The following is an 18,623-nucleotide window of genomic DNA, read 5'->3' as shown; positions in this document are numbered from 1 at the left end:
GGGAAAATATCATGAAGTCAGTAGGTAAATGAACCCTTGTGAAATACATTGCTGTTATAACCACAGTATTTATTCGGCAACTCCAATAATGTCTGGTCAGTAGTGGCCCTCATGAGGTTGATGAGAATTACAGCAATGACACAGTAATTGAATATCAATGCAGATGGTTAAATCTCTTATTGGAGATAACCTAAATATAGCTAGTTACCTATCAGCCCAAGTTTGAATGCTGTCCTGGTCTTGTAATTAAAGTTGATCCTACCTGCAATCTCAATGTCTTGATGCTTCACGTCCACTTAATTACATTTGCAATAAACTTTGTATGAATGAGAAAGACATCAAGTACAATTTCATTTCTAACATTTTTGTTAATTCATAACAATTTCTCTCTCCCTCCCAGTGGGCGTACACAGGTGCATGGCAATTTGTGGATAGTTAAACAAGTTCAAGCAGCAGACAATACACCAGCCCATAAGATTTGCAGAACGAACTTCATTCATTTCCTTTCATTGCTACCACAGGGAAACAGGGTCCAGGATCCAATTACTACACCCCAGCGGTATGGAGCAGTGCATTTCAAACATATGACCCCATTTTGATACCTGAAAACTGTTGCAACCCTTCCATAAGGACATAGCTTGATGATGTTTGGTTGAATGGGGAGGTTGAGGGAACAGGAGAAATTTCACTAATAACAACTTCCTGCCGACTTCTGTTACATCTTCACCTGATGGAATGGTTGGAGGGAGCTTGCAGATTCCTCGAATTCTAGAGAAGTGTGCAAAGCAGTAAGAGTACTGGCAAGATTTTTTTTCATATTTGAGAATAAAAATTAAGTCAATCTGACAGCATACATAATCACAAATTCTTGGTTTGTGTTACTTCAACCTTTGTTCATTAGCACTTCAATAGAGGAGTATTTGTTCAAATGTCACTGGTTTCTTCAAATCATTTTCAACCAAATGACAAATTACATCTTCAGTACTTAGTGAAGGGTCACATGCAGGTGATCCTTCATTTTTTGAAGCACATAAATCTCAAGTTTAGTGCTGCTGCATGGTAATCATGAAGTTTATGTGTGTGAACTGTATATGTGGGTTATGTTATGTACTTTTAAACTTCTTGAAGGCTGTGTAGAGTTCATCTGTGTAGAGAACGAATACATATTAGAGGAATAACATTCATGGCGAAACAAATATTAGAAATAATAACTACAATTAGTACTATTAGCATCTTGTTACTTGGTTATTGTACACTAATATTTGGATTGCTTAAACTATTGCTGAAAGCATCGCAAGCAGATAGGATACTCACCAAATACAAAAATTTCACTTCAGCCAGTCATTCATGAAGGTGCTCCAAACAAAAGACTTTTGGGAGGCATCCATTGCTCAAAGTTTGAAAATTCTTGTAGTATATTCCAATTGAATTAATTTTAGTAGATTCACTACAGTACAGGATACTACCAAGTTTGAAGAGAGTGAATGGATAACTACATGTTGCTGCTTTCTGAATTACAAGGAAACATCAAGTCAGTTTTAAAAGGAGAAATGAAAAGATCTTTAATTCTGAAAATAAAGTAAAGACAAAGGCTTCAATTTTAAGACCGGAAAACATATAGAAGGGAAAGAGGAGAAAAAAAAAAGAAAACAGGACAGACAAAATAGAAGTAGTGAAACAATATCTAATATCTATTAGGAACATCAGAAAATGAGATCTTTGAAACTAGACTGATCTTGACCTCAACCCTATTTGATAGGTTTTCTCAAACGTAATCCGGCCATTTTTGTCTTTACAATTTTAATTGCCTCAACATCAAACAGCATTTTGCAGAAATAAAAAGTTTACATTTTCGCTAATGCTTTTGCATTAAAAAAGTCAATATACATTTTAATTAAGAATGACCTAATTCTGATTTTAAAACTGTGCTCCTTTATTCTGAATAGTTTCCCCGATCCCCCACATCAGAAGGCAAGTATATATTTTCTTTAGACATTCTTCCATTGGTGTAGCTACTGGTTTTCCAGGGTTTAATCAGCCACAATTTTTAACCATTTAAAAGATGACAACTCACTTATCAGTTGGTTGATTGCTAGCCCCATAGCTTATCACAGTAATCCCCAAGCACACTTGAAACTTCTGTCAATTCAAATCTGCCAAGACCTAAACCACACCCAATTTTACACATTCACACTAAAATTGTGCCATAGTTTCTCAGAAGTTATTTTAAGGAATCATTTTTTAAAAAAAAACAACACACCTCAATTGGATCAAACTATAACCTAAAGCAAAAGAATATAAACCAAATTTATGAAAGCAGTCTTCACAATTTATGCTCTTTAAATCCCAGCATTAAATCAGACCTGCACACTCTCCAAGGCTACTGTTGCTTTTGAGGTGTGGTGTCCAAAACTGAGCAGTTTGACTGAAGGCTCTACACAACTGAAACCCCGAATTTTTAGCATCAGATAAACTTTTGCATTTTATGTACTTCTAGTTGCATCCAAGCCATTGACATACATGTTGAAAAGCTGAGGCCAAACATACTGGGGAACATCACCTGTCAGATCCCACAAAGCAAAAATGTATGCTTCCTTAAATCTCTGTGCTCCCCAATTTCCATACGTTGTGCATGGTTACCTCCAATAACATAAAGTTTGATTTTGTGTTAGAAACCGGTACAGAATCTTGAACACCACCTCAATGTTCAGGTACAGATCAGCATAGACACCAACCCATTATTCCTCCCCTTAATCATATTAGCAAGATCCTTAGAAAATATGAACTAGATTCGTTATACTAGGCTTTACTCTTCACAAATGCACACGGACAGACTTCGAGCAGCCATCCTGCCACAGATTTCAGTCACATCTCTACCTGTAGTTGCCTGGTTTCTTACTTTTTTTCCCCCTCAATTAATTTAGCTCACAAGCATCTTTAAAGGTGATTAAAAGTCCCAAGGCACTGCAGTGTTATCAGTCAAAATCTGATACCAAGCAACCTAAGGATTATGAATGAGGGGTTACCAAAAGCTTGGTCAAAAAGATAGGTTTTAAAAGGAGTGCCTTAAAAAGAAATGGGAAAGGGAGACATTAGAGGCTTAAAAGGAGGGAATTTCAGAGCTTAGTATGTAAACAACTGAAAGCACGGCCAACAATGGTGGAGGAAAGGAAATAAGAGATGTACAACAGGCCAAAATTGGAGGAACGCAGAGCCCAGGGAGACTTGGAGAACCAGTGAAGATTAAAGGTGGGGAAGAGAAAAGGCATATGAATTTTAAAACGGAGGCCTTGAGAACTCATTTAATGTCAATAAGCAAGGCATTTGATAGAAGTTAGGAAATGTGCAGGAGAGATTTGGCTGAATTCAAGCTAATGGAGAGTATATGATGAGATGACTGTGAGGGAGCATTGAAATAGGTAGTAAACCACGGGTTGATAATGCAATTTTCCAATTCAACAGTAATTTAAAAACCTAGAGAGCAATTTCTTTATAGCCCAAACTATGTATGATGCTAATAAAGTTTACTCAAGTATGGGAATAATATTCAACCCTTGTACAGATTTGGGCAACACTAGCTTTATACAAAAAATTACCTTAGTAAGCAAGGTTCAAAGAGAGGAAACAATTTTCTTGAAGCAGGAGATGAGGGAATGCTGTTGAAATTTGAGGGGTTAACAGGATCATAGACAATACAGCAGGTAGACAAAAGGTTAACCTAATAAAAAATTCAGCCTGCTATTTTCGAAGGGTATATTTTCTCACTTTGTGAATAAACTGCAATTATTCAAGTTGTATGTTGAATAGCTGCCTTCACATAGTCAGCAGCAGGTTTGGATTATGTTAATCCAAGGTTTAACATGAGTATTTCAGTTACAAATGAGACATCAAGTATCTGGACATCTGCAAAATAAGATACTTTATTCTCATAGAAATGTAAATTAAACATTTTCTTGCTGGAACAGAATTATACGATGCAATGTTCAGCTTAGGTATTATCCTTCTGAAGAGTTACCAATATTTATCTCCACAGATGCCAGCGGGATTTCTATTTACAAAAACAAAAAGTTCATATTGTAGTAACTTTGGTTTCACAAGTATAACCACTTTCTTATACGTAAAGTTAAATAAGGATATGTTCACTGTTTGACAAAAACAAATCTTTACTATACAGTTACTATGAGATGAATTAGTTATGCATGGGGTATCTAGGTGCAGCTCAATTCTTTGCAGATCGGCAACTCATGTTTCAATATCCATTTATTACTTAAAGCTGAGTATTGCTGGAGAAATCCAGATTGCTACAGCTGCACATTTCCTCTAAACACACTGTCTATTCTAGTCTTCCAAAGTTTTGATCTAAAATAAATGTTATCATATTCAAAAGAAACTAAAGAGGCAGAAAATAAATTAATACCATAAGAAAAAAATAAAAGTAATTTTGAAATGATCATATATAATGCTAGAGTAAAAACGTGAAAAGTATCTGCTTGAAATCAGAAATAAAACAGAAAATGTTTGAAATCCTCAATAGATCAGGCAGCATCTATGGAAAAGGAAAGAGTTAGCATTTCAGGTTAACATGCTTTCCTTAGAAATGGAAGTTAAAAGGGTTTGAAACCTTAACTTTCTTTCTTCACACAACAAATACCAAACCTGCAGAATATTTTCAGACTTTTCTATTTTCACAGCATTTGCGGATTTAAGACAAAGTAGGTTAAATTAATTCTATCAAAGTACCAACGTTATTAGTAAAGATATTTTAGGAGAATTTAGCAAGTAGAAATATAAAAAACTGAACACAAATGCAGGCAGTTCCCCTATAGCACAGTAGTTGAATTCCTGTGCAATGCCGACGTTTTAGAAAATCGCATAATAGAAATAATTGGGCCTATGAGAACAATAGGGTTGGGGCGAACCACCAAAAATATTGAAACAAAAATAGTTAGCCTAACTCAAAAGATAGCACAGTCTAAAGTAAATGTTGAAATCATATTTCAGTGAAATAATATAGTAAATTTAACACTAAGTTTCTGAATTAAATAATGTTCCATCTGAAATTTGTTGGCACTGGCCCAGCTGCTGAATTTAATGCTATTTAAATCCTATCATGGCTTCTAACTTTCAATTCCAGCTAAGAAGTCACTTCATAATGCAGACAAAGTCATTCAAACAATGGGATTTCTCCCCAAACTTACTACCAAAACATTTCCAATAAAGAAGAAAAGCAGAAAGTTCTCTTTTGGAGAGAGTAAAATCTCTTTTTGATGGTGTTGCTAAAGAGCAGGGATGCTCTGAATGACTGGAAGTTTAGTTGGGTCTTGGGTTTCAGACAGAATGAGGGGCCGAGACTCTAAGATCCTCCCCTCCTCTTCAAACGGAGACTGAAAGACCTTACATCAGGCATAACTTGGGGATGGGTGGGTAAGAAGAGGAGACATGAGGTCACCAATGGTCCGTTCTTATTTTAACATCCCCACCTTCCACACATGTACACCCTCTCCTGTAAAGTCACAGTGTTGAAACTTCAGACAGCCAGCAATTGAGCCTCTGCTTAACAAAAAGACCCTGCTTACTCTCCACCACTCGGTGGACATCACTGCATTTGCACCTTTTTTCACTCCCTCTCTCTCCTAAAGCTCCTCCCCCCAACCCCCACCCACCTTTCCATGCATGATCTCAGGAAGCATTCCAGCAAAATTTTCCAATGTTCACTTCCCCAGAGAGCAGTGGAAGTTGATCTTGGATGGGGCTCTTTGTCAAGTTGGCATAGTGATTTCATATTAGCCATCTGCTACAACATGGTTTTCTATGCAGTTTTCTGTACTGAGATTTGGTATAACGCGAGATTGCAGAGGACACCAACTGTCACGTTATACAAAACGACCTGTACTGCATGCAGTGATGCAACAACTTACCTGCCAAAGGCAAAAAGGCGTTCATAAGACTTTCCTGCAGTAGTGCTATCTAACCCAATGGTTAACCAAGACAAACAATGGGTCAATCTAATAACTCAAAATTAGGCACCTGGATCATCATAAGCAAGATATGCAAGTAAGGTAGAAGACTGTTTAGTCATAAGAGTCTGTTTCCATGCTTGCATCTGACTCTTCGGTCCAACTCGTCCATGCCAACCAGATACCCCAAATTAATCTAATTCCATATGCTAATACTTGGCCCATATCCTTCTAAACCCTTCCTATTCATATACCCATTCAGATGCCTTTTCAATGTTGTAATTGTACCAGCCTCCACCACTTCCTGTGGTATCTCATTCCATACACCCACACACACCTCTGAAAAAGTTGTTCCTTAGGTCCCATTTAAATTTTTCCCTTCTCACCCAAAACATAGTTCTGGGCTCCCCCACCCCAGGAAAAAGATCTATTAGCCCTATCCATGCCTCTCATGATTGTATAAACTTCTAAGATCATCCTTCAGACTCCGATACTCCAGGGAAAACAGCCCCAGCCAATTCAGCCTCTCCCTAGACCTTCAAGCTTGCTTTGCCATTCATTTAGATAATGATTAACCTATATGTTGATTACATTTACTCAGTTTGACTCTGCATGTCTCCATATCTTTACCCAAGAAAATATGGTTAATCCCAATTTTGATAATTTCAATTGATCTAGCCATAGTTTTTTTGATGTTTTTGTGGTGGGCAGATGGAAGAGGAGAGCAAAACGGAGTTCCAGATTTACACTATTCTTTGGTAATGGATAGCTTCTGGATCATTGAGCTAACTTTTCTTAAAGATTGTCCCTCAGTTTTTCAGTTGAACCATACAGGCACACGATTGGGTGATACTTTTCTCACTGTCCAGTTCCATCTTGCAGAAAATGAATTTTACTTCAATGGGTAGAATAAAAAAAAGTATGCCAGCAGCATTACCCAGTGGAGCACAGAATGAGTTACCAATCTGGTCAAGGTTACCTGCATAGTAGTCAACGTGGTCACATGGAACAACGTGGAAAACTTGCTATATCTTACCAAATATGCCTCATTAACAACTTACATTGCTCCTATGGCATACCTCAGGTCCAATCCAGTCTCAGCCTCCCACTCGACATCCTTGAAACAAGCTACCACTCAACTGATACTCAAAGACTGGCATCCCTTGCATCATGCAATCTTTAAAAAGGCCACAGTGAACCAGCACTCTAAAGCTGCCCTGCTTGCTCATGGATTCTGAGCATATCGGAGAGAGGAGGATCGTACCATGATGCAACACTGACCACAGGTCCCAGGACAGACGAGTGTCATGCTCTTGTCAGGGGACCAGCAGAGGCGGCTATACCAAAAGATGTCGGCAGTCTGGTCTGAGATTACCACTCAGGTCTGTACCACAGTCCAAGAGAATGGTAATTTCTGCTTCTGCACTTACTTAGAACCAAGATTCCTGCTGTACCACTTTCATTACTTGCAACATCTTCCCTCTCATTCCACCCCTAATATCCTGCAAGTCCCCTGTGCTGCTGCAGAGCACCTGACCACCTTTCACTGTCCTGCATCAGAATTAGCAGTTAAGTCAATTAGTTTAACTCTCACATCTTTGCCTTTCTCTCGATACAGGAGAAGAAAGTTTATTCAAGTGCAAATAGAGCCTGTACAGGTAGAGGGGTGAAAGACAGTACCTGTCCACCTTTCTCTCCCAGACCCGGCATATAAATGGACTATGCCAAGCCTGGTCATTCACTGCCTCCCTGTTGAAGTGATAATGCTTCCAACACCTCCTATGTGATCCTATTCATATCCATGCTTGATCACATCACCTCCTTGGAGATATTGTTAACTACCCCTTACATCTGATAGCACCGCCACCTTTCCAGCGTGCAGCTCTGATTCCAAAGAATTTACTTCCTGAGGCAGCAGACAACTTTGCCTCAGCTCCCCAAGCCCCTTCCCTTTAGTTTCTGCAGACAGAGCTGATGGACTAACCCCACCTTTTTGAGCGCCATAACTGGACAGCCCAGGATTGAGAGTGTCCAGACCTTTGACTGATCGGAATAGATTTCCTTGACGGAGTTATCCCTACTCACCAAACGGAGTGTGACCCATTCCACAAACTGCAGAAGCACAGAGACCTTGACTAAAATCGCTGACTTGATGCCTGATGGTGATCAATACCATAGACCAATATGCGAGGTTGCCCTTGACTGACTGTGTTGGATACCCGGACTGACAAGTGCCTCCATGGACTTCAACAAGGGCTGCTCCAACAACACTGAGACATGGCTGCCAGCCGTGCGGGTGAGAGATTAATGTACACTGCTATGCAAGCCTGAACTTCCAGAGCCAATCTATCAGAGATGTGACATGATCGTTGCCAAAGTTGGCAAATGGTAGGTATCAATACATGAGGACAAGAGAATGTAAACGGGCAGTGCTTGTGGATCAGGTCATGATGCAGTTTGGTCATACGCAACATTGAAATCCTTCAGTGTAAGCAGCAAGGTGAATCCTCCAGGTATCTGCTCTGGTTTCAGTGTCGAGTTCTCATGTCATCAACTTGTTCAGTGCATTTGGCAAGACAGAAAAACTGATTGTCAAATGAGGAGAACTGGGCAAATAACAAGTTGTTTAAGGAATAATCCCACTTAATGGCAACTCGCACTGCCTCAAAAGAAACTGGTCACATTCCTCAGGAAAAGCACATACAATGGAGCAAAATGCCCCTCACATCAAGGTGGGCCTGGGACATCTTGTCCAATGCTACCACAAAGTTCACCATAGCCCACATTTTTACAGGCGCCCGAGACATACTATTAAATCAGCCAATTCACACACTCTTCGATGACTTTCATCATTTTGATTGGGAGGCATCAGTACAGTCCCCACCAGATTAATTGATGCACATAATCCTGTAGAATATGAGCAATTATTTGTTTATCCTACCCTTACTGCAAAGATTCATACTAATAGCAATAATAGATCCAGCATTCAGTACATAATGTATAACAAGTTTACTCAGATTAAAGCCCTGGGCAATTTGAATGTGACTGGCTTGCATGGAAAGTGACCTCAAATCAGGAGCAAATGGCACCATATTCCCAATAAACTTCTAATTTCAGGCAACTGCTCAATAAACAGATGCTGAAATAGCCAACTTGTTTAACGCAGCTACAGCAGAACCTCTAATTGTGACTTATCAGCTACCATTGCTATCAGTGCCATTCGAGGGACAGGTATCTGTTTAAAATAAATAGAGATGGTGAGAGTGGCGTGGACTACAGCACATATTCTACAATAACTGGTAGGAACAAATTACTTTTGTTTTTTTTAAAACGACAATAACTTGATCACCATCAGAATTCAATTTTTACCCAAACAAGCTAGTTTCATTACACACCTCAAATTCATCCAAGATTGGGATAAATATTGAATACAGGAATTAAAAAAAGTGGCAACAGATAGTGCAGTAGGCCTTAACATCAAGGGTATGAAGTCTCATCAAAACAGAGGTCAACAGGAAAACCTTTCATGGAGAAAGGTAATTGCCAGAGGCTAGTCATAGTTCCAAAGTTTTGTTTACGGTGTTCCTCACATCAGCACTCTTTATGCAATTATGTTCAGTTGATTCTCTGGCATATGCAGGGGAAGCAAAAATGCACCAGAGATTACATTCTAATTGACAAAACAACAATAGAAAAGGGTAAGTTTGGGATGAAGATGCATTTGCCAGAAGGCACAATGTATATTCAAATTTATATTAAAAACAAAAATTAGAAAAGAACACAACACTGAATGTGTACAAGCCACTGGCTAAGAGACAGCATTCAGTTATAGGAAGACCTTTATATCCATGATAAAGATTTCATAACTCACTGTAACAATCAGAAATGAGAAGTTATAATTATGAAGCAAACTCCAAAAGGTCTAGTCTTTTGAAGGTAGATTTACAGAAGTAAAAATCTTTACTCCTTCAAAACCTATTTCCACAGATTGCAAAATTGGTAACAAGATGCAAAATCAAAACATTATTAATAATAGTGAAAAGATTAAATTTTGATTTCCACTATAAACAAGAGGAATATTAGAACAAAAAACTGAAAACATACTCGCTCATAAGACTGACATATTTAAGAAAAAGCATTTCAAAGACAATCAAAGAACATGGGATCACAACAGCTAACTCCAGGTGAAGACCTGGCATTGGCATATCTGATGTACAAATTATTTCCTATTGCACTGTAACGATCCCATCACCAGTAGTAATATTTCACAAAACAGCCATAATAAATACCAGTTCCTTACCTAAATAGTCAGAGTATGTTCCATATGCAAACAGGTTCAATAATTGGAAGTAGGCAGCATGTGATCCATTAGCCAGCTGGGGAGAAAGACTCAAAGATTACTGACACTTACACTTTTAAAGTGGAAAACTGTAGGAGTTAAGTTTGAAGCCAAAAGTATAACTTGCCCTTCAATAAATTTGTAAGTTCTAAAATTTGTAAACGAACCTAATATTCATGCTGATAATCAACAAAAAAAAATTATCAGAAATTCACTAAAGTTCCACATTCCCAATCTTGGATGTACAGGAAACAGTGAATACAATGTCAATTTCTTGGTTTGAAAATTAACGTCGAGTGTTCCCTTCCTTCTTTCTGCTTCGTGTTGGTGCAATTGCCTGTCTGATGGTCTGCTGGGTTTCAGCACTTCACCTTCAGTGACAAAACCTACAAACAAAACATCCATGGGACCACCAATATCAGGCTGCTTAGCAGAAGCAGCAATGCAGAGATTCGAACAAACAGCACTCCCCACTATTCCTATGTTACCTAGTATTTTCCAGCTCAGCAAGCAACCTGAACCGATCTATCTTGAATGCTGGCGATCATTTCACCCCTCACCTAAATGGCTATACTTTTCCTTGAAACTGGCACAAAGTAGGGTGTATAGACAAATGAGTGCTCAAGGCAACAAATTTCACTGGTAAGTGGATTCCAAGCCTCATCAAAACAATACTGGTGAAAAATGTAGATGCAAAACATCCTAATACATCATGTCAGATGAGCACCTGGAAAATTCACTTGGTTTGGATGTGTAATTGAGGTGTCAACTAGTAACTGTAGGGAGGGGGCAGGGACAGCAGGGATCACAACCAGAGACCCATATTAGATTTCATTTATTGTCACATGTATATAAAAATATACAAAGCTTTCTCCAGTATGAAAGACAACTATGCACTACAGTTCTCCTTCACAGCCAATTTTGTATCCATGTTGCTAGCGTATCTTTGATTCTATGAGCTGACATACTGCACAGTAGACTTGAGCAATAAGAACATTTGAAAAAAAAAGAGCTGAAGAAGACCTTGTGCCTGACCAAGTGTGCTCTGTCATTCAATGCGATCTTAACCTTCACCTCCACTTCCTCAACTCTTCCCTGAAATTCTAAATTTATCTCTCAATGATGGAACATCTGCAACCCTTTGGAGAATTTTAAAAATTTGATAACTCTTTCAAGATTGAAACCTCTTCCTGTTCAGTCCCAGATGATTCACCCCTTACATCCTGTTCATCAGTTAGTGGAAACATCACAGTTTTTAGCTTGCCAAGCACCTTCATAATCTTGAATGCTTTAAAATGAGTTTTTTTTATATTTCTAAACTCCAGAGAATAACAAATGTCCTTTGCAAGGCCAGGCCCGACACATCATTTGTATTACCCTCACCCAACCTCTTACCTCAACTCAAAGTTACTTCAACGCAATCTGCTCTTAAAGAAATGTGAACTAGCTTTGCTTAGTAATTCTATTCTAAATTATTGTTTCCAAAAGCTTCCCATTCATGCAAGTTATATATTAAGGCTGTAATTGCTGAACTTATCGTTACACATGTTCATATCCGTAAAAGAGGAGCAACCAAGGCAAAACAAAAACAATGCTGTTCTTATTTGGCAGCCCTTCAAGTCTCAGTAAGCCTCTGTAAAGGTCTGTCATTTCTGTTGAATCTGGCACAGAGAAGACAGATATTAAAGCTAGTGATCAGCATATTTGAGGGACTAATATTTGTCTCAGGCAAGTGTCCAAACTATGAAGCATCTGTCACATTCTGGGAATGATCAGACATGAGAAATTATAACAGCAAATTTGTCCCTTGACTCCTACTTTTAAACCCAGAAATTGGACATAATGGGTGCCAATTTCTTTCCATGATCCCAGACAGAGTGGTGGCAAGCTACATCATCTTTTAGATATCAGAAAACAGCCTGATTCCGTTGACACTAAAATGTCCAGGGACAAGCCTATCCTTCCTATTTAAAAATGTCAGGCCACTGAATATCACCTTTTCCTTGAGAATCAGATGGCGCAAGAGATCATTCAGCCAGGAGGCTCATTGTACTTTCGCTACCTCCATGCAAGAGCTATTCATTAGTCCTACTCCCATGTTCTTTCCTCACATCCTTGCAAATGCATCAGAAATTTATCCAATTTCTTTTTGAAATGTATGGACAAACTCTTGCTTCCGCCATTCTTTCAGATAGGGTAATCCAGATAACAAAGGAGAAAGTGAGGACTGCAGATGCTGGAGATCAGACCTTAAAAATGTGTTGCTGGAAAAAAGCGCAGCAGGTCAGGCAGCATCAAAGGAGCAGGAGAATCGACGTTTCCGGTACAAGCCCTTCTTCAGGAAGGGCTTGTACTGGAAACGTCGATTCTCCTGTTCCTTTGATGCTGCCTGACCTGCTGCGCTTTTTTCCAGCAACACATTTTTAAGCTCTAATCCAAATAACAACTCTCTCAAAAAAAATAAACTATTTTGCTATTGGTTCTTTTGTCAATTATTTTAAAAGCTGTCCCATTTGGTTAATGACTGCCTGGTCAGTGGAAAAAGGTCATCTGTGAATGCCTATAAAACCCTTCACTACTTTGAACAAACTTCTTTCTTTATTCTCAGACACACACACAGTCTCAAATTCTCTCTAATCTTTGATTGCTGAAGCCAATTACAGCACCTTATGATCAGCTTTGTCGCACAATTTAGATAAACTGAATTTAGGCCAGTATCACACAGGGCAGTTATGCACTAAATCAAGGATGCTCAATTAACCACTTAGAATAATATTTAAAACTTTGAGAAAAGCCACAAAAACTGCTATTATTCAGTGTATCTTTTTGTTTATTTATGTTCATATTACATACCTAATACTTAACACTTGAAATTAATAAATTGTACTTACTAATATTCTAAGATTCTAAAGAGAAGTGTTTGAAGATTATTTAATTTTCTGCACTTTAATTTTTGCAAAGACTTGTAGCATATAGGGAAAAATTAAGAAAAGTGAACTGTTTATGATGCACTCTTTCTTACCTCCTGTATATTAGGTATTTCCAAAAGTTCACCAAAAACAAAAACGCCTGGAGCCTCTAATACTTGGCTAATAAGGGTAGTTAATGCTGGGCCTTTTGCATTCCTGGACAACAAAATGAATTGTTCCAAAGGATTACTTGTAGGTTTTGATTCTCCTGCCATTGCACAAAAGGTGACTCACTGTAAAACAAAAGTTGGCATTTTTAAGTTACACTAGTGCCAAAACAGAAGATAGTTTGTATGGTGAAATCTCCGAAGTACGCAAGTTATCTGTAGAGCATTTCTCAGCTGCCTTTGTTCTAGTTTCTCCTGCAATAATGAAAGCCTCAAATATATCACAAATTAAATGGAAATCAGTTGATTATAAAAGAAATACTCTAATAAATAATTCCCAATCTACTTTTAAAAGAGAAATATGTTGCTTTTCCAATTGACTTTCTTCAATAAACACCACCCCAAGAGAACAATTTCAAACAGCATGAAAAAGAAATTCACTAAAAGGAAAAAAAAAGATCTTTTACTTATTGAGGGAATTATATCAAAATGGGAAGCAGTACTGAATAAAGTACCTAGGGATCAGTGCTTCAGTCTGTACATTCCCCAATTTACATTAATTGCTTAGCTTTTAAATCCTTTTGGTACATGCACTAGAGCTCCCCTACCTTAGTTTGCTAATTTTTGCAAGCTTACCTAATTTACAAAGTCATTTGTACGATTACAATATAATTTACTATCAATGTCCCTACCACTGAGCCAGAAAGCCCAGGTTCACCTCCAGAACTGCACAATAACAACATCTCTGAGCAGGCTGATTAGAAAATACCTAAACACAGGTAGGAAAAAACAGTCAAGGACCAATAACTGTATTGAGATGAAATTCACAACTGATCAAATTCAAAACAACTGTAAGGTTCTACATATTATGCAGAATATATGAATATTATCAGTACACTGTATAGGATGCAGAAATAACTGAGATATTGATAGGAATGTATGACTCAGATTGGACATTTAATATAGGAGAATTCTTAGTTTGACTGCTATTCTCTTGAATTCAAGTTAGAATGATGCGAGAACTGTACAACATTGTAGTCAGTTTCAAACTTGAATGCAGTATTCAGTTTATTGCTAAGGGAAAGGGAAAGCCAAAAGAAAAAGTGGAGAAAATACAGAGGATTCAAATAAAAGGAAAGGTTGGAGAAATTATTAGCCTTGAAGAATTGAGCATTTAAAAAATAAATCAATCAATTTCTTTTGAAATGCTATTTCAAAAATGAGAAAACAGAAACGATTGAAATGAGCAAAAATCAGATTGAAGGCAGATCATAGGATACATGTCTGATCTTGCACTAATCTTCCTAGAAAAGTATAGGCAAAATCATTCGCTTCATCCAAGAGATTATGATGGAAAGACTGACTTGCATCAATAAATTTTTATGACTATCAGTCACCTCAAATTACATTTACATTTGTGGGCGGCACGGTGGCACAGTGGTTAGCACTGCTGCCTCACAGCGCCTGAGACCCGGGTTCATTTCCCGCGTCAGGTGACTGACTGTGTGGAGTTTGCACGTTCTCCCCGTGTCTGCGTGGGTTTCCTCCGGGTGCTCCGGTTTCCTCCCACAGTCCAAAGATGTGCAGGTCAGGTAAATTGGCCATGCTAAATTGCCTGTAGTGTTAGGTAAGGGGTAAATGTAGGGGTATGGGTGGGTTGCGCTCCGGCGGGGCGGTGTGGACTTGTTGGGCCGAAGGGCCTGTTTCCACACTAAGTAATCTAATCTAATCTAATAAAATTACAATACAGTCAATGAAGTTTGTTACATGACTGCAATCTGCACACAGCAAACTTCCACAAATATATGATGACAACCAGCAATTTTCTATCACAAGAAATAGAAATTGCTGGAGGAACTCAGCAGGTTTGGCAGCATTTGTGGAGAGAAAGGAGACTTAACATTTCAAATTCAGTGACCTTTCTTCAGAAATGGACTTTGAAATGTTAACACTGCTTTCTCTCCACAGATGTTGTCATACCAGAGTTCCTCCAGCAAGTCGTTTGGTTTTAGATCTTCTTCATCCACAGTTCTCTGTCTGATTTTAGAATATACAATTTTTTTCTATACTGTCGGAGGAAAATTAGAACTTAGAAGCAGGAGTAAACAATTCAGCCTTTCAAACATGATCTGCCATTTGATAAAATAATTGCTAATCTGGTTGTAGTCTCGACTCCACTCATCTGTTTGCAAAATCCCCCACCCCTACAATAATTCTGATTCCCTCATCAACAATCTAACTCCATTATGAATACACTTCATGAACCAGCCCCTTCTGCCTTCTGGAGAAGATAATTCCACAAACCAATAACCCTCAGAAAAACAAATTCTCATCTCCATCTTAAAACAACTCATTCTTAAACTTTGATTTGTGGTTCTAGTCCCATCTCATCATGGGATGTGGATGTCACTAGCAAGATCAACATTTGTTGCCCATTCCAAATTGCGCGTGACAGATGATTTTCAAGGTCATTTCAAAATACAGTTAATGGTCAATTATATTGAATCAAGTCTAGAGTCACACAGACCTGGTAAGGACAGCAAATTTCTATCCCCAAAAAGATCATTAATGAGCTAAAAAGGGTTTTAATGGCAATCTAGGATAGTTCCACGGTGACCAAAACTGAGACTAGCTTTCAATTCCAGACTTTTATTAATCAAAATTGAATTCTACCACCTGCCAAGGTGGAATGTGAACCAGTGACCCAAGAATTAGCCCACCCTCTGGATGTCTAGTCCCATGGCATTACCACTGCAAACTGCCAGCCCAACAAGAGGAAACATCCTCCCAGTGTCCATTCTACCAAGTCCCTCAGGACCTATATTTCAATATCTTTATACATTCTTCTAAATTGCAAAAGGGTATAAGGACAAACCTGTCCAACCTTTCTTTACAAATTAAACCTTCATCCCAGGAATGTCATATGAATCTTCTCTGAACTGCTTCTAACAATTTATCCTTGGTTCACAAAGGAGATAAAAACTCTTATATTGTACTTGAGATGTGGACACACCAACACCCTGCACAGACAATAAAACCTGCTTTTTTAAACAAAAAACAACATTCCATTCCTTTGCAATATATGTCTAATATTTAATTTGCCTTCCTAATCACTTACTGCTTTGAGAGACTAATATTCCAGGACACCTTCTACACATCCAAGTATTGCAATCTTTCTCCATTTAAAGATTATACTTTCAAGTAGGCAGATTTACACTTTTCCACATTGTACTTGGTCACTTCTCACAATGAATTGATAGATTCTAAATGGTTGAGGAATTAGATTAGATTAGATTACAGTGTGGAAACAGGCCCTTTGGCCCAACAAGTCCACACCGACCCGCCGAAGTGCAACCCACCCATACCCCTACATTTACCACTTACCTAACACTACGGGCAATTTAGCATGGCCAATTCACCTGACCTGCACATCTTTGGACTGTGGGAGGAAACCGGAGCACCCGGAGGAAACCCACGCAGATACGGGGAGAATGTGCAAACTCCACAGTCAGTCGCCTGAGGCGGGAATTGAACCCGGGTCTTAGGCGCTGTGAGGCAGCAGTGCTAACCACTGTGCCACCGACTAATGACAACAATTAAAACGAAATAAATATCAGTTGATGGAAGAGCCTGAAAAAGGGTCAATAATGAGGAGCGCCTTAAATACCACTCACTATAATGTCATGAAGATCTGGTGGAACAACATCTTGGGATCTCGAAGGAATAAGACCATCAGTTCATTCACCTGGTCTCTAACAATACCACATTACACAGTGGTTAGCACTGTTGCCTCACAGCACCAGAGACCCGGGTTCAATTCCCACCTCAGGTGACTGTGTGTGGAGATTGCACATTCTCCCTGTGTCTGCGTGGGTTTCCTCCAGGTGCTCTGGTTTCCTCCCACAGTCCAATTGGCCATGCTAAATTGCCTGTAGTATTAGGGGCAGGGGTAAATGTAGGGGAATGGGTCTGGGTGGGTTGCGCTTTGGCGGGTCGGTGTGGACTTGTTGGGCCTGTGCCACCATGCCGCCCAAAATGAACCACTTAACATTTACTTACTTAACCTCTCAATATCTCTAAATTCTTTGTATCCCTGCTGCAACTCGCCTTTCCACCTATTTTTGTCATATGCAAATATGGCAACAATAGATTTGCTTCTTTCTTCCAAGTCATTAAATATTGTAAACAGTTGCTATCATTGCACTGATTCTTGTGGAACCCCACTGGTTACAGTTCGCCAACCTGAAAAAGAACCCCTTTTCCCCATTCTCAGTTTACCGTCCATTAGCTAGTCCTCTATCCATGTCAATATACTACCTCTAACACTGTGGGCTCCGATCTCACCATTTTACTTTTTATGAGGTACCTTGTCAAATGCCTTCTGGAAATCCAAGTACAAACACACCTCCAGGTTGCCCACTATTCACTCCAGTTCAGACTTCCTCAAAAACATGAAGAAATTAGTCAGACATTATTTGCCTTTCATGAAGCCATGGGCAACTCTACGATTAGATTATGATTTCCCAAAATGTGCTATTAATTCCTTATAAAATGATCCCAATATTTTTCCAATACAAGTTATGCTGATCAACCTGTAATTGCTTTTTTGCCTCCCTCCCTTTTTGCCATACTACCAGTTTTCCAATCATCATGTACTTCCCCAGACTTCAAAGATTTTTGGAAAATTACAACCAATGCCTCCATTATCTCTTGAAATCTGCAGATGCAAGCCATCATGGACCAGGGGTCATATCGGTCTTTCATCTCATTTGTTTGTCCAATACTACTACTTTAGTGATGAGTACTCAATTCCTCTCCCATACTCTTTAGTAAGAATAGGATGTTTGAAGTATCTTCCATCATATGGACATCTGTTTAACTCCTCTGCAATTCCTCGTTTCTTAAAACTTTTTCCCCCCGATTCATTTTTTAAAAGGGGTCTATGTTCATTTTGACCTCTCACCCTTTTCATAAATGTACAGAAGCTGATCAGTTTTTAATATTTCTTGCTAATTTGTCCATGTAGTTTTTCTCTTTTTTTTTGAGTCCTTTTTTTTTTAGTCCTCCTATCCCAGACTTCAGAGCTATCACTAACTTTCACTTCCTTATAAGCTTTTTCTTTCAAATTTATACTCAGATGTACAGCTTGGAAACCCTTCGGTCCAACTTGTCCATCCCAACCAAAATCTAGTCCACTTGCCAGCACCCAGCCCATATCCCTCCAACCCCTTCCTATTCATATACCCATCCA

At 38.7% G+C, this 18,623-nt stretch overlaps 1 protein-coding gene across 2 annotated transcripts in view; it reads right to left on the bottom strand.

Moving 5' to 3' along the window:
• cops7a (COP9 constitutive photomorphogenic homolog subunit 7A) overlaps positions 1–18,623 on the bottom strand; it is a 32,199-nt gene that overhangs the window by 9,283 nt on the left and 4,293 nt on the right. Inside the window, exons 2-3 of one of the 2 annotated variants that reach the window (XM_043702290.2) lie at positions 13,319–13,498; positions 10,258–10,333 (exon numbers count right to left, since the gene is read on the bottom strand). In XM_043702290.2, the coding sequence (XP_043558225.1) occupies positions 10,258–10,333; positions 13,319–13,480 (238 nt within the window). In that variant the 5' untranslated portion in view covers positions 13,481–13,498. Of the gene's footprint in view, positions 1–602; positions 1,472–10,257; positions 10,334–13,318; positions 13,499–18,623 lie in introns of those variants that run through there. The other variant, XM_043702292.2, reaches the window with a different exon arrangement.

The sequence above is a fragment of the Chiloscyllium plagiosum genome, unplaced genomic scaffold (genome assembly GCF_037043375.1).
Source record: "Chiloscyllium plagiosum isolate Xiang-an unplaced genomic scaffold, Cpla_swu_hap1 HiC_scaffold_13, whole genome shotgun sequence".
Lineage (NCBI taxonomy): Eukaryota > Metazoa > Chordata > Chondrichthyes > Orectolobiformes > Hemiscylliidae > Chiloscyllium > Chiloscyllium plagiosum.
Note: the sequence above shows the minus strand (reverse complement) of the source record. Positions and strands in the feature narration are given on the sequence as shown.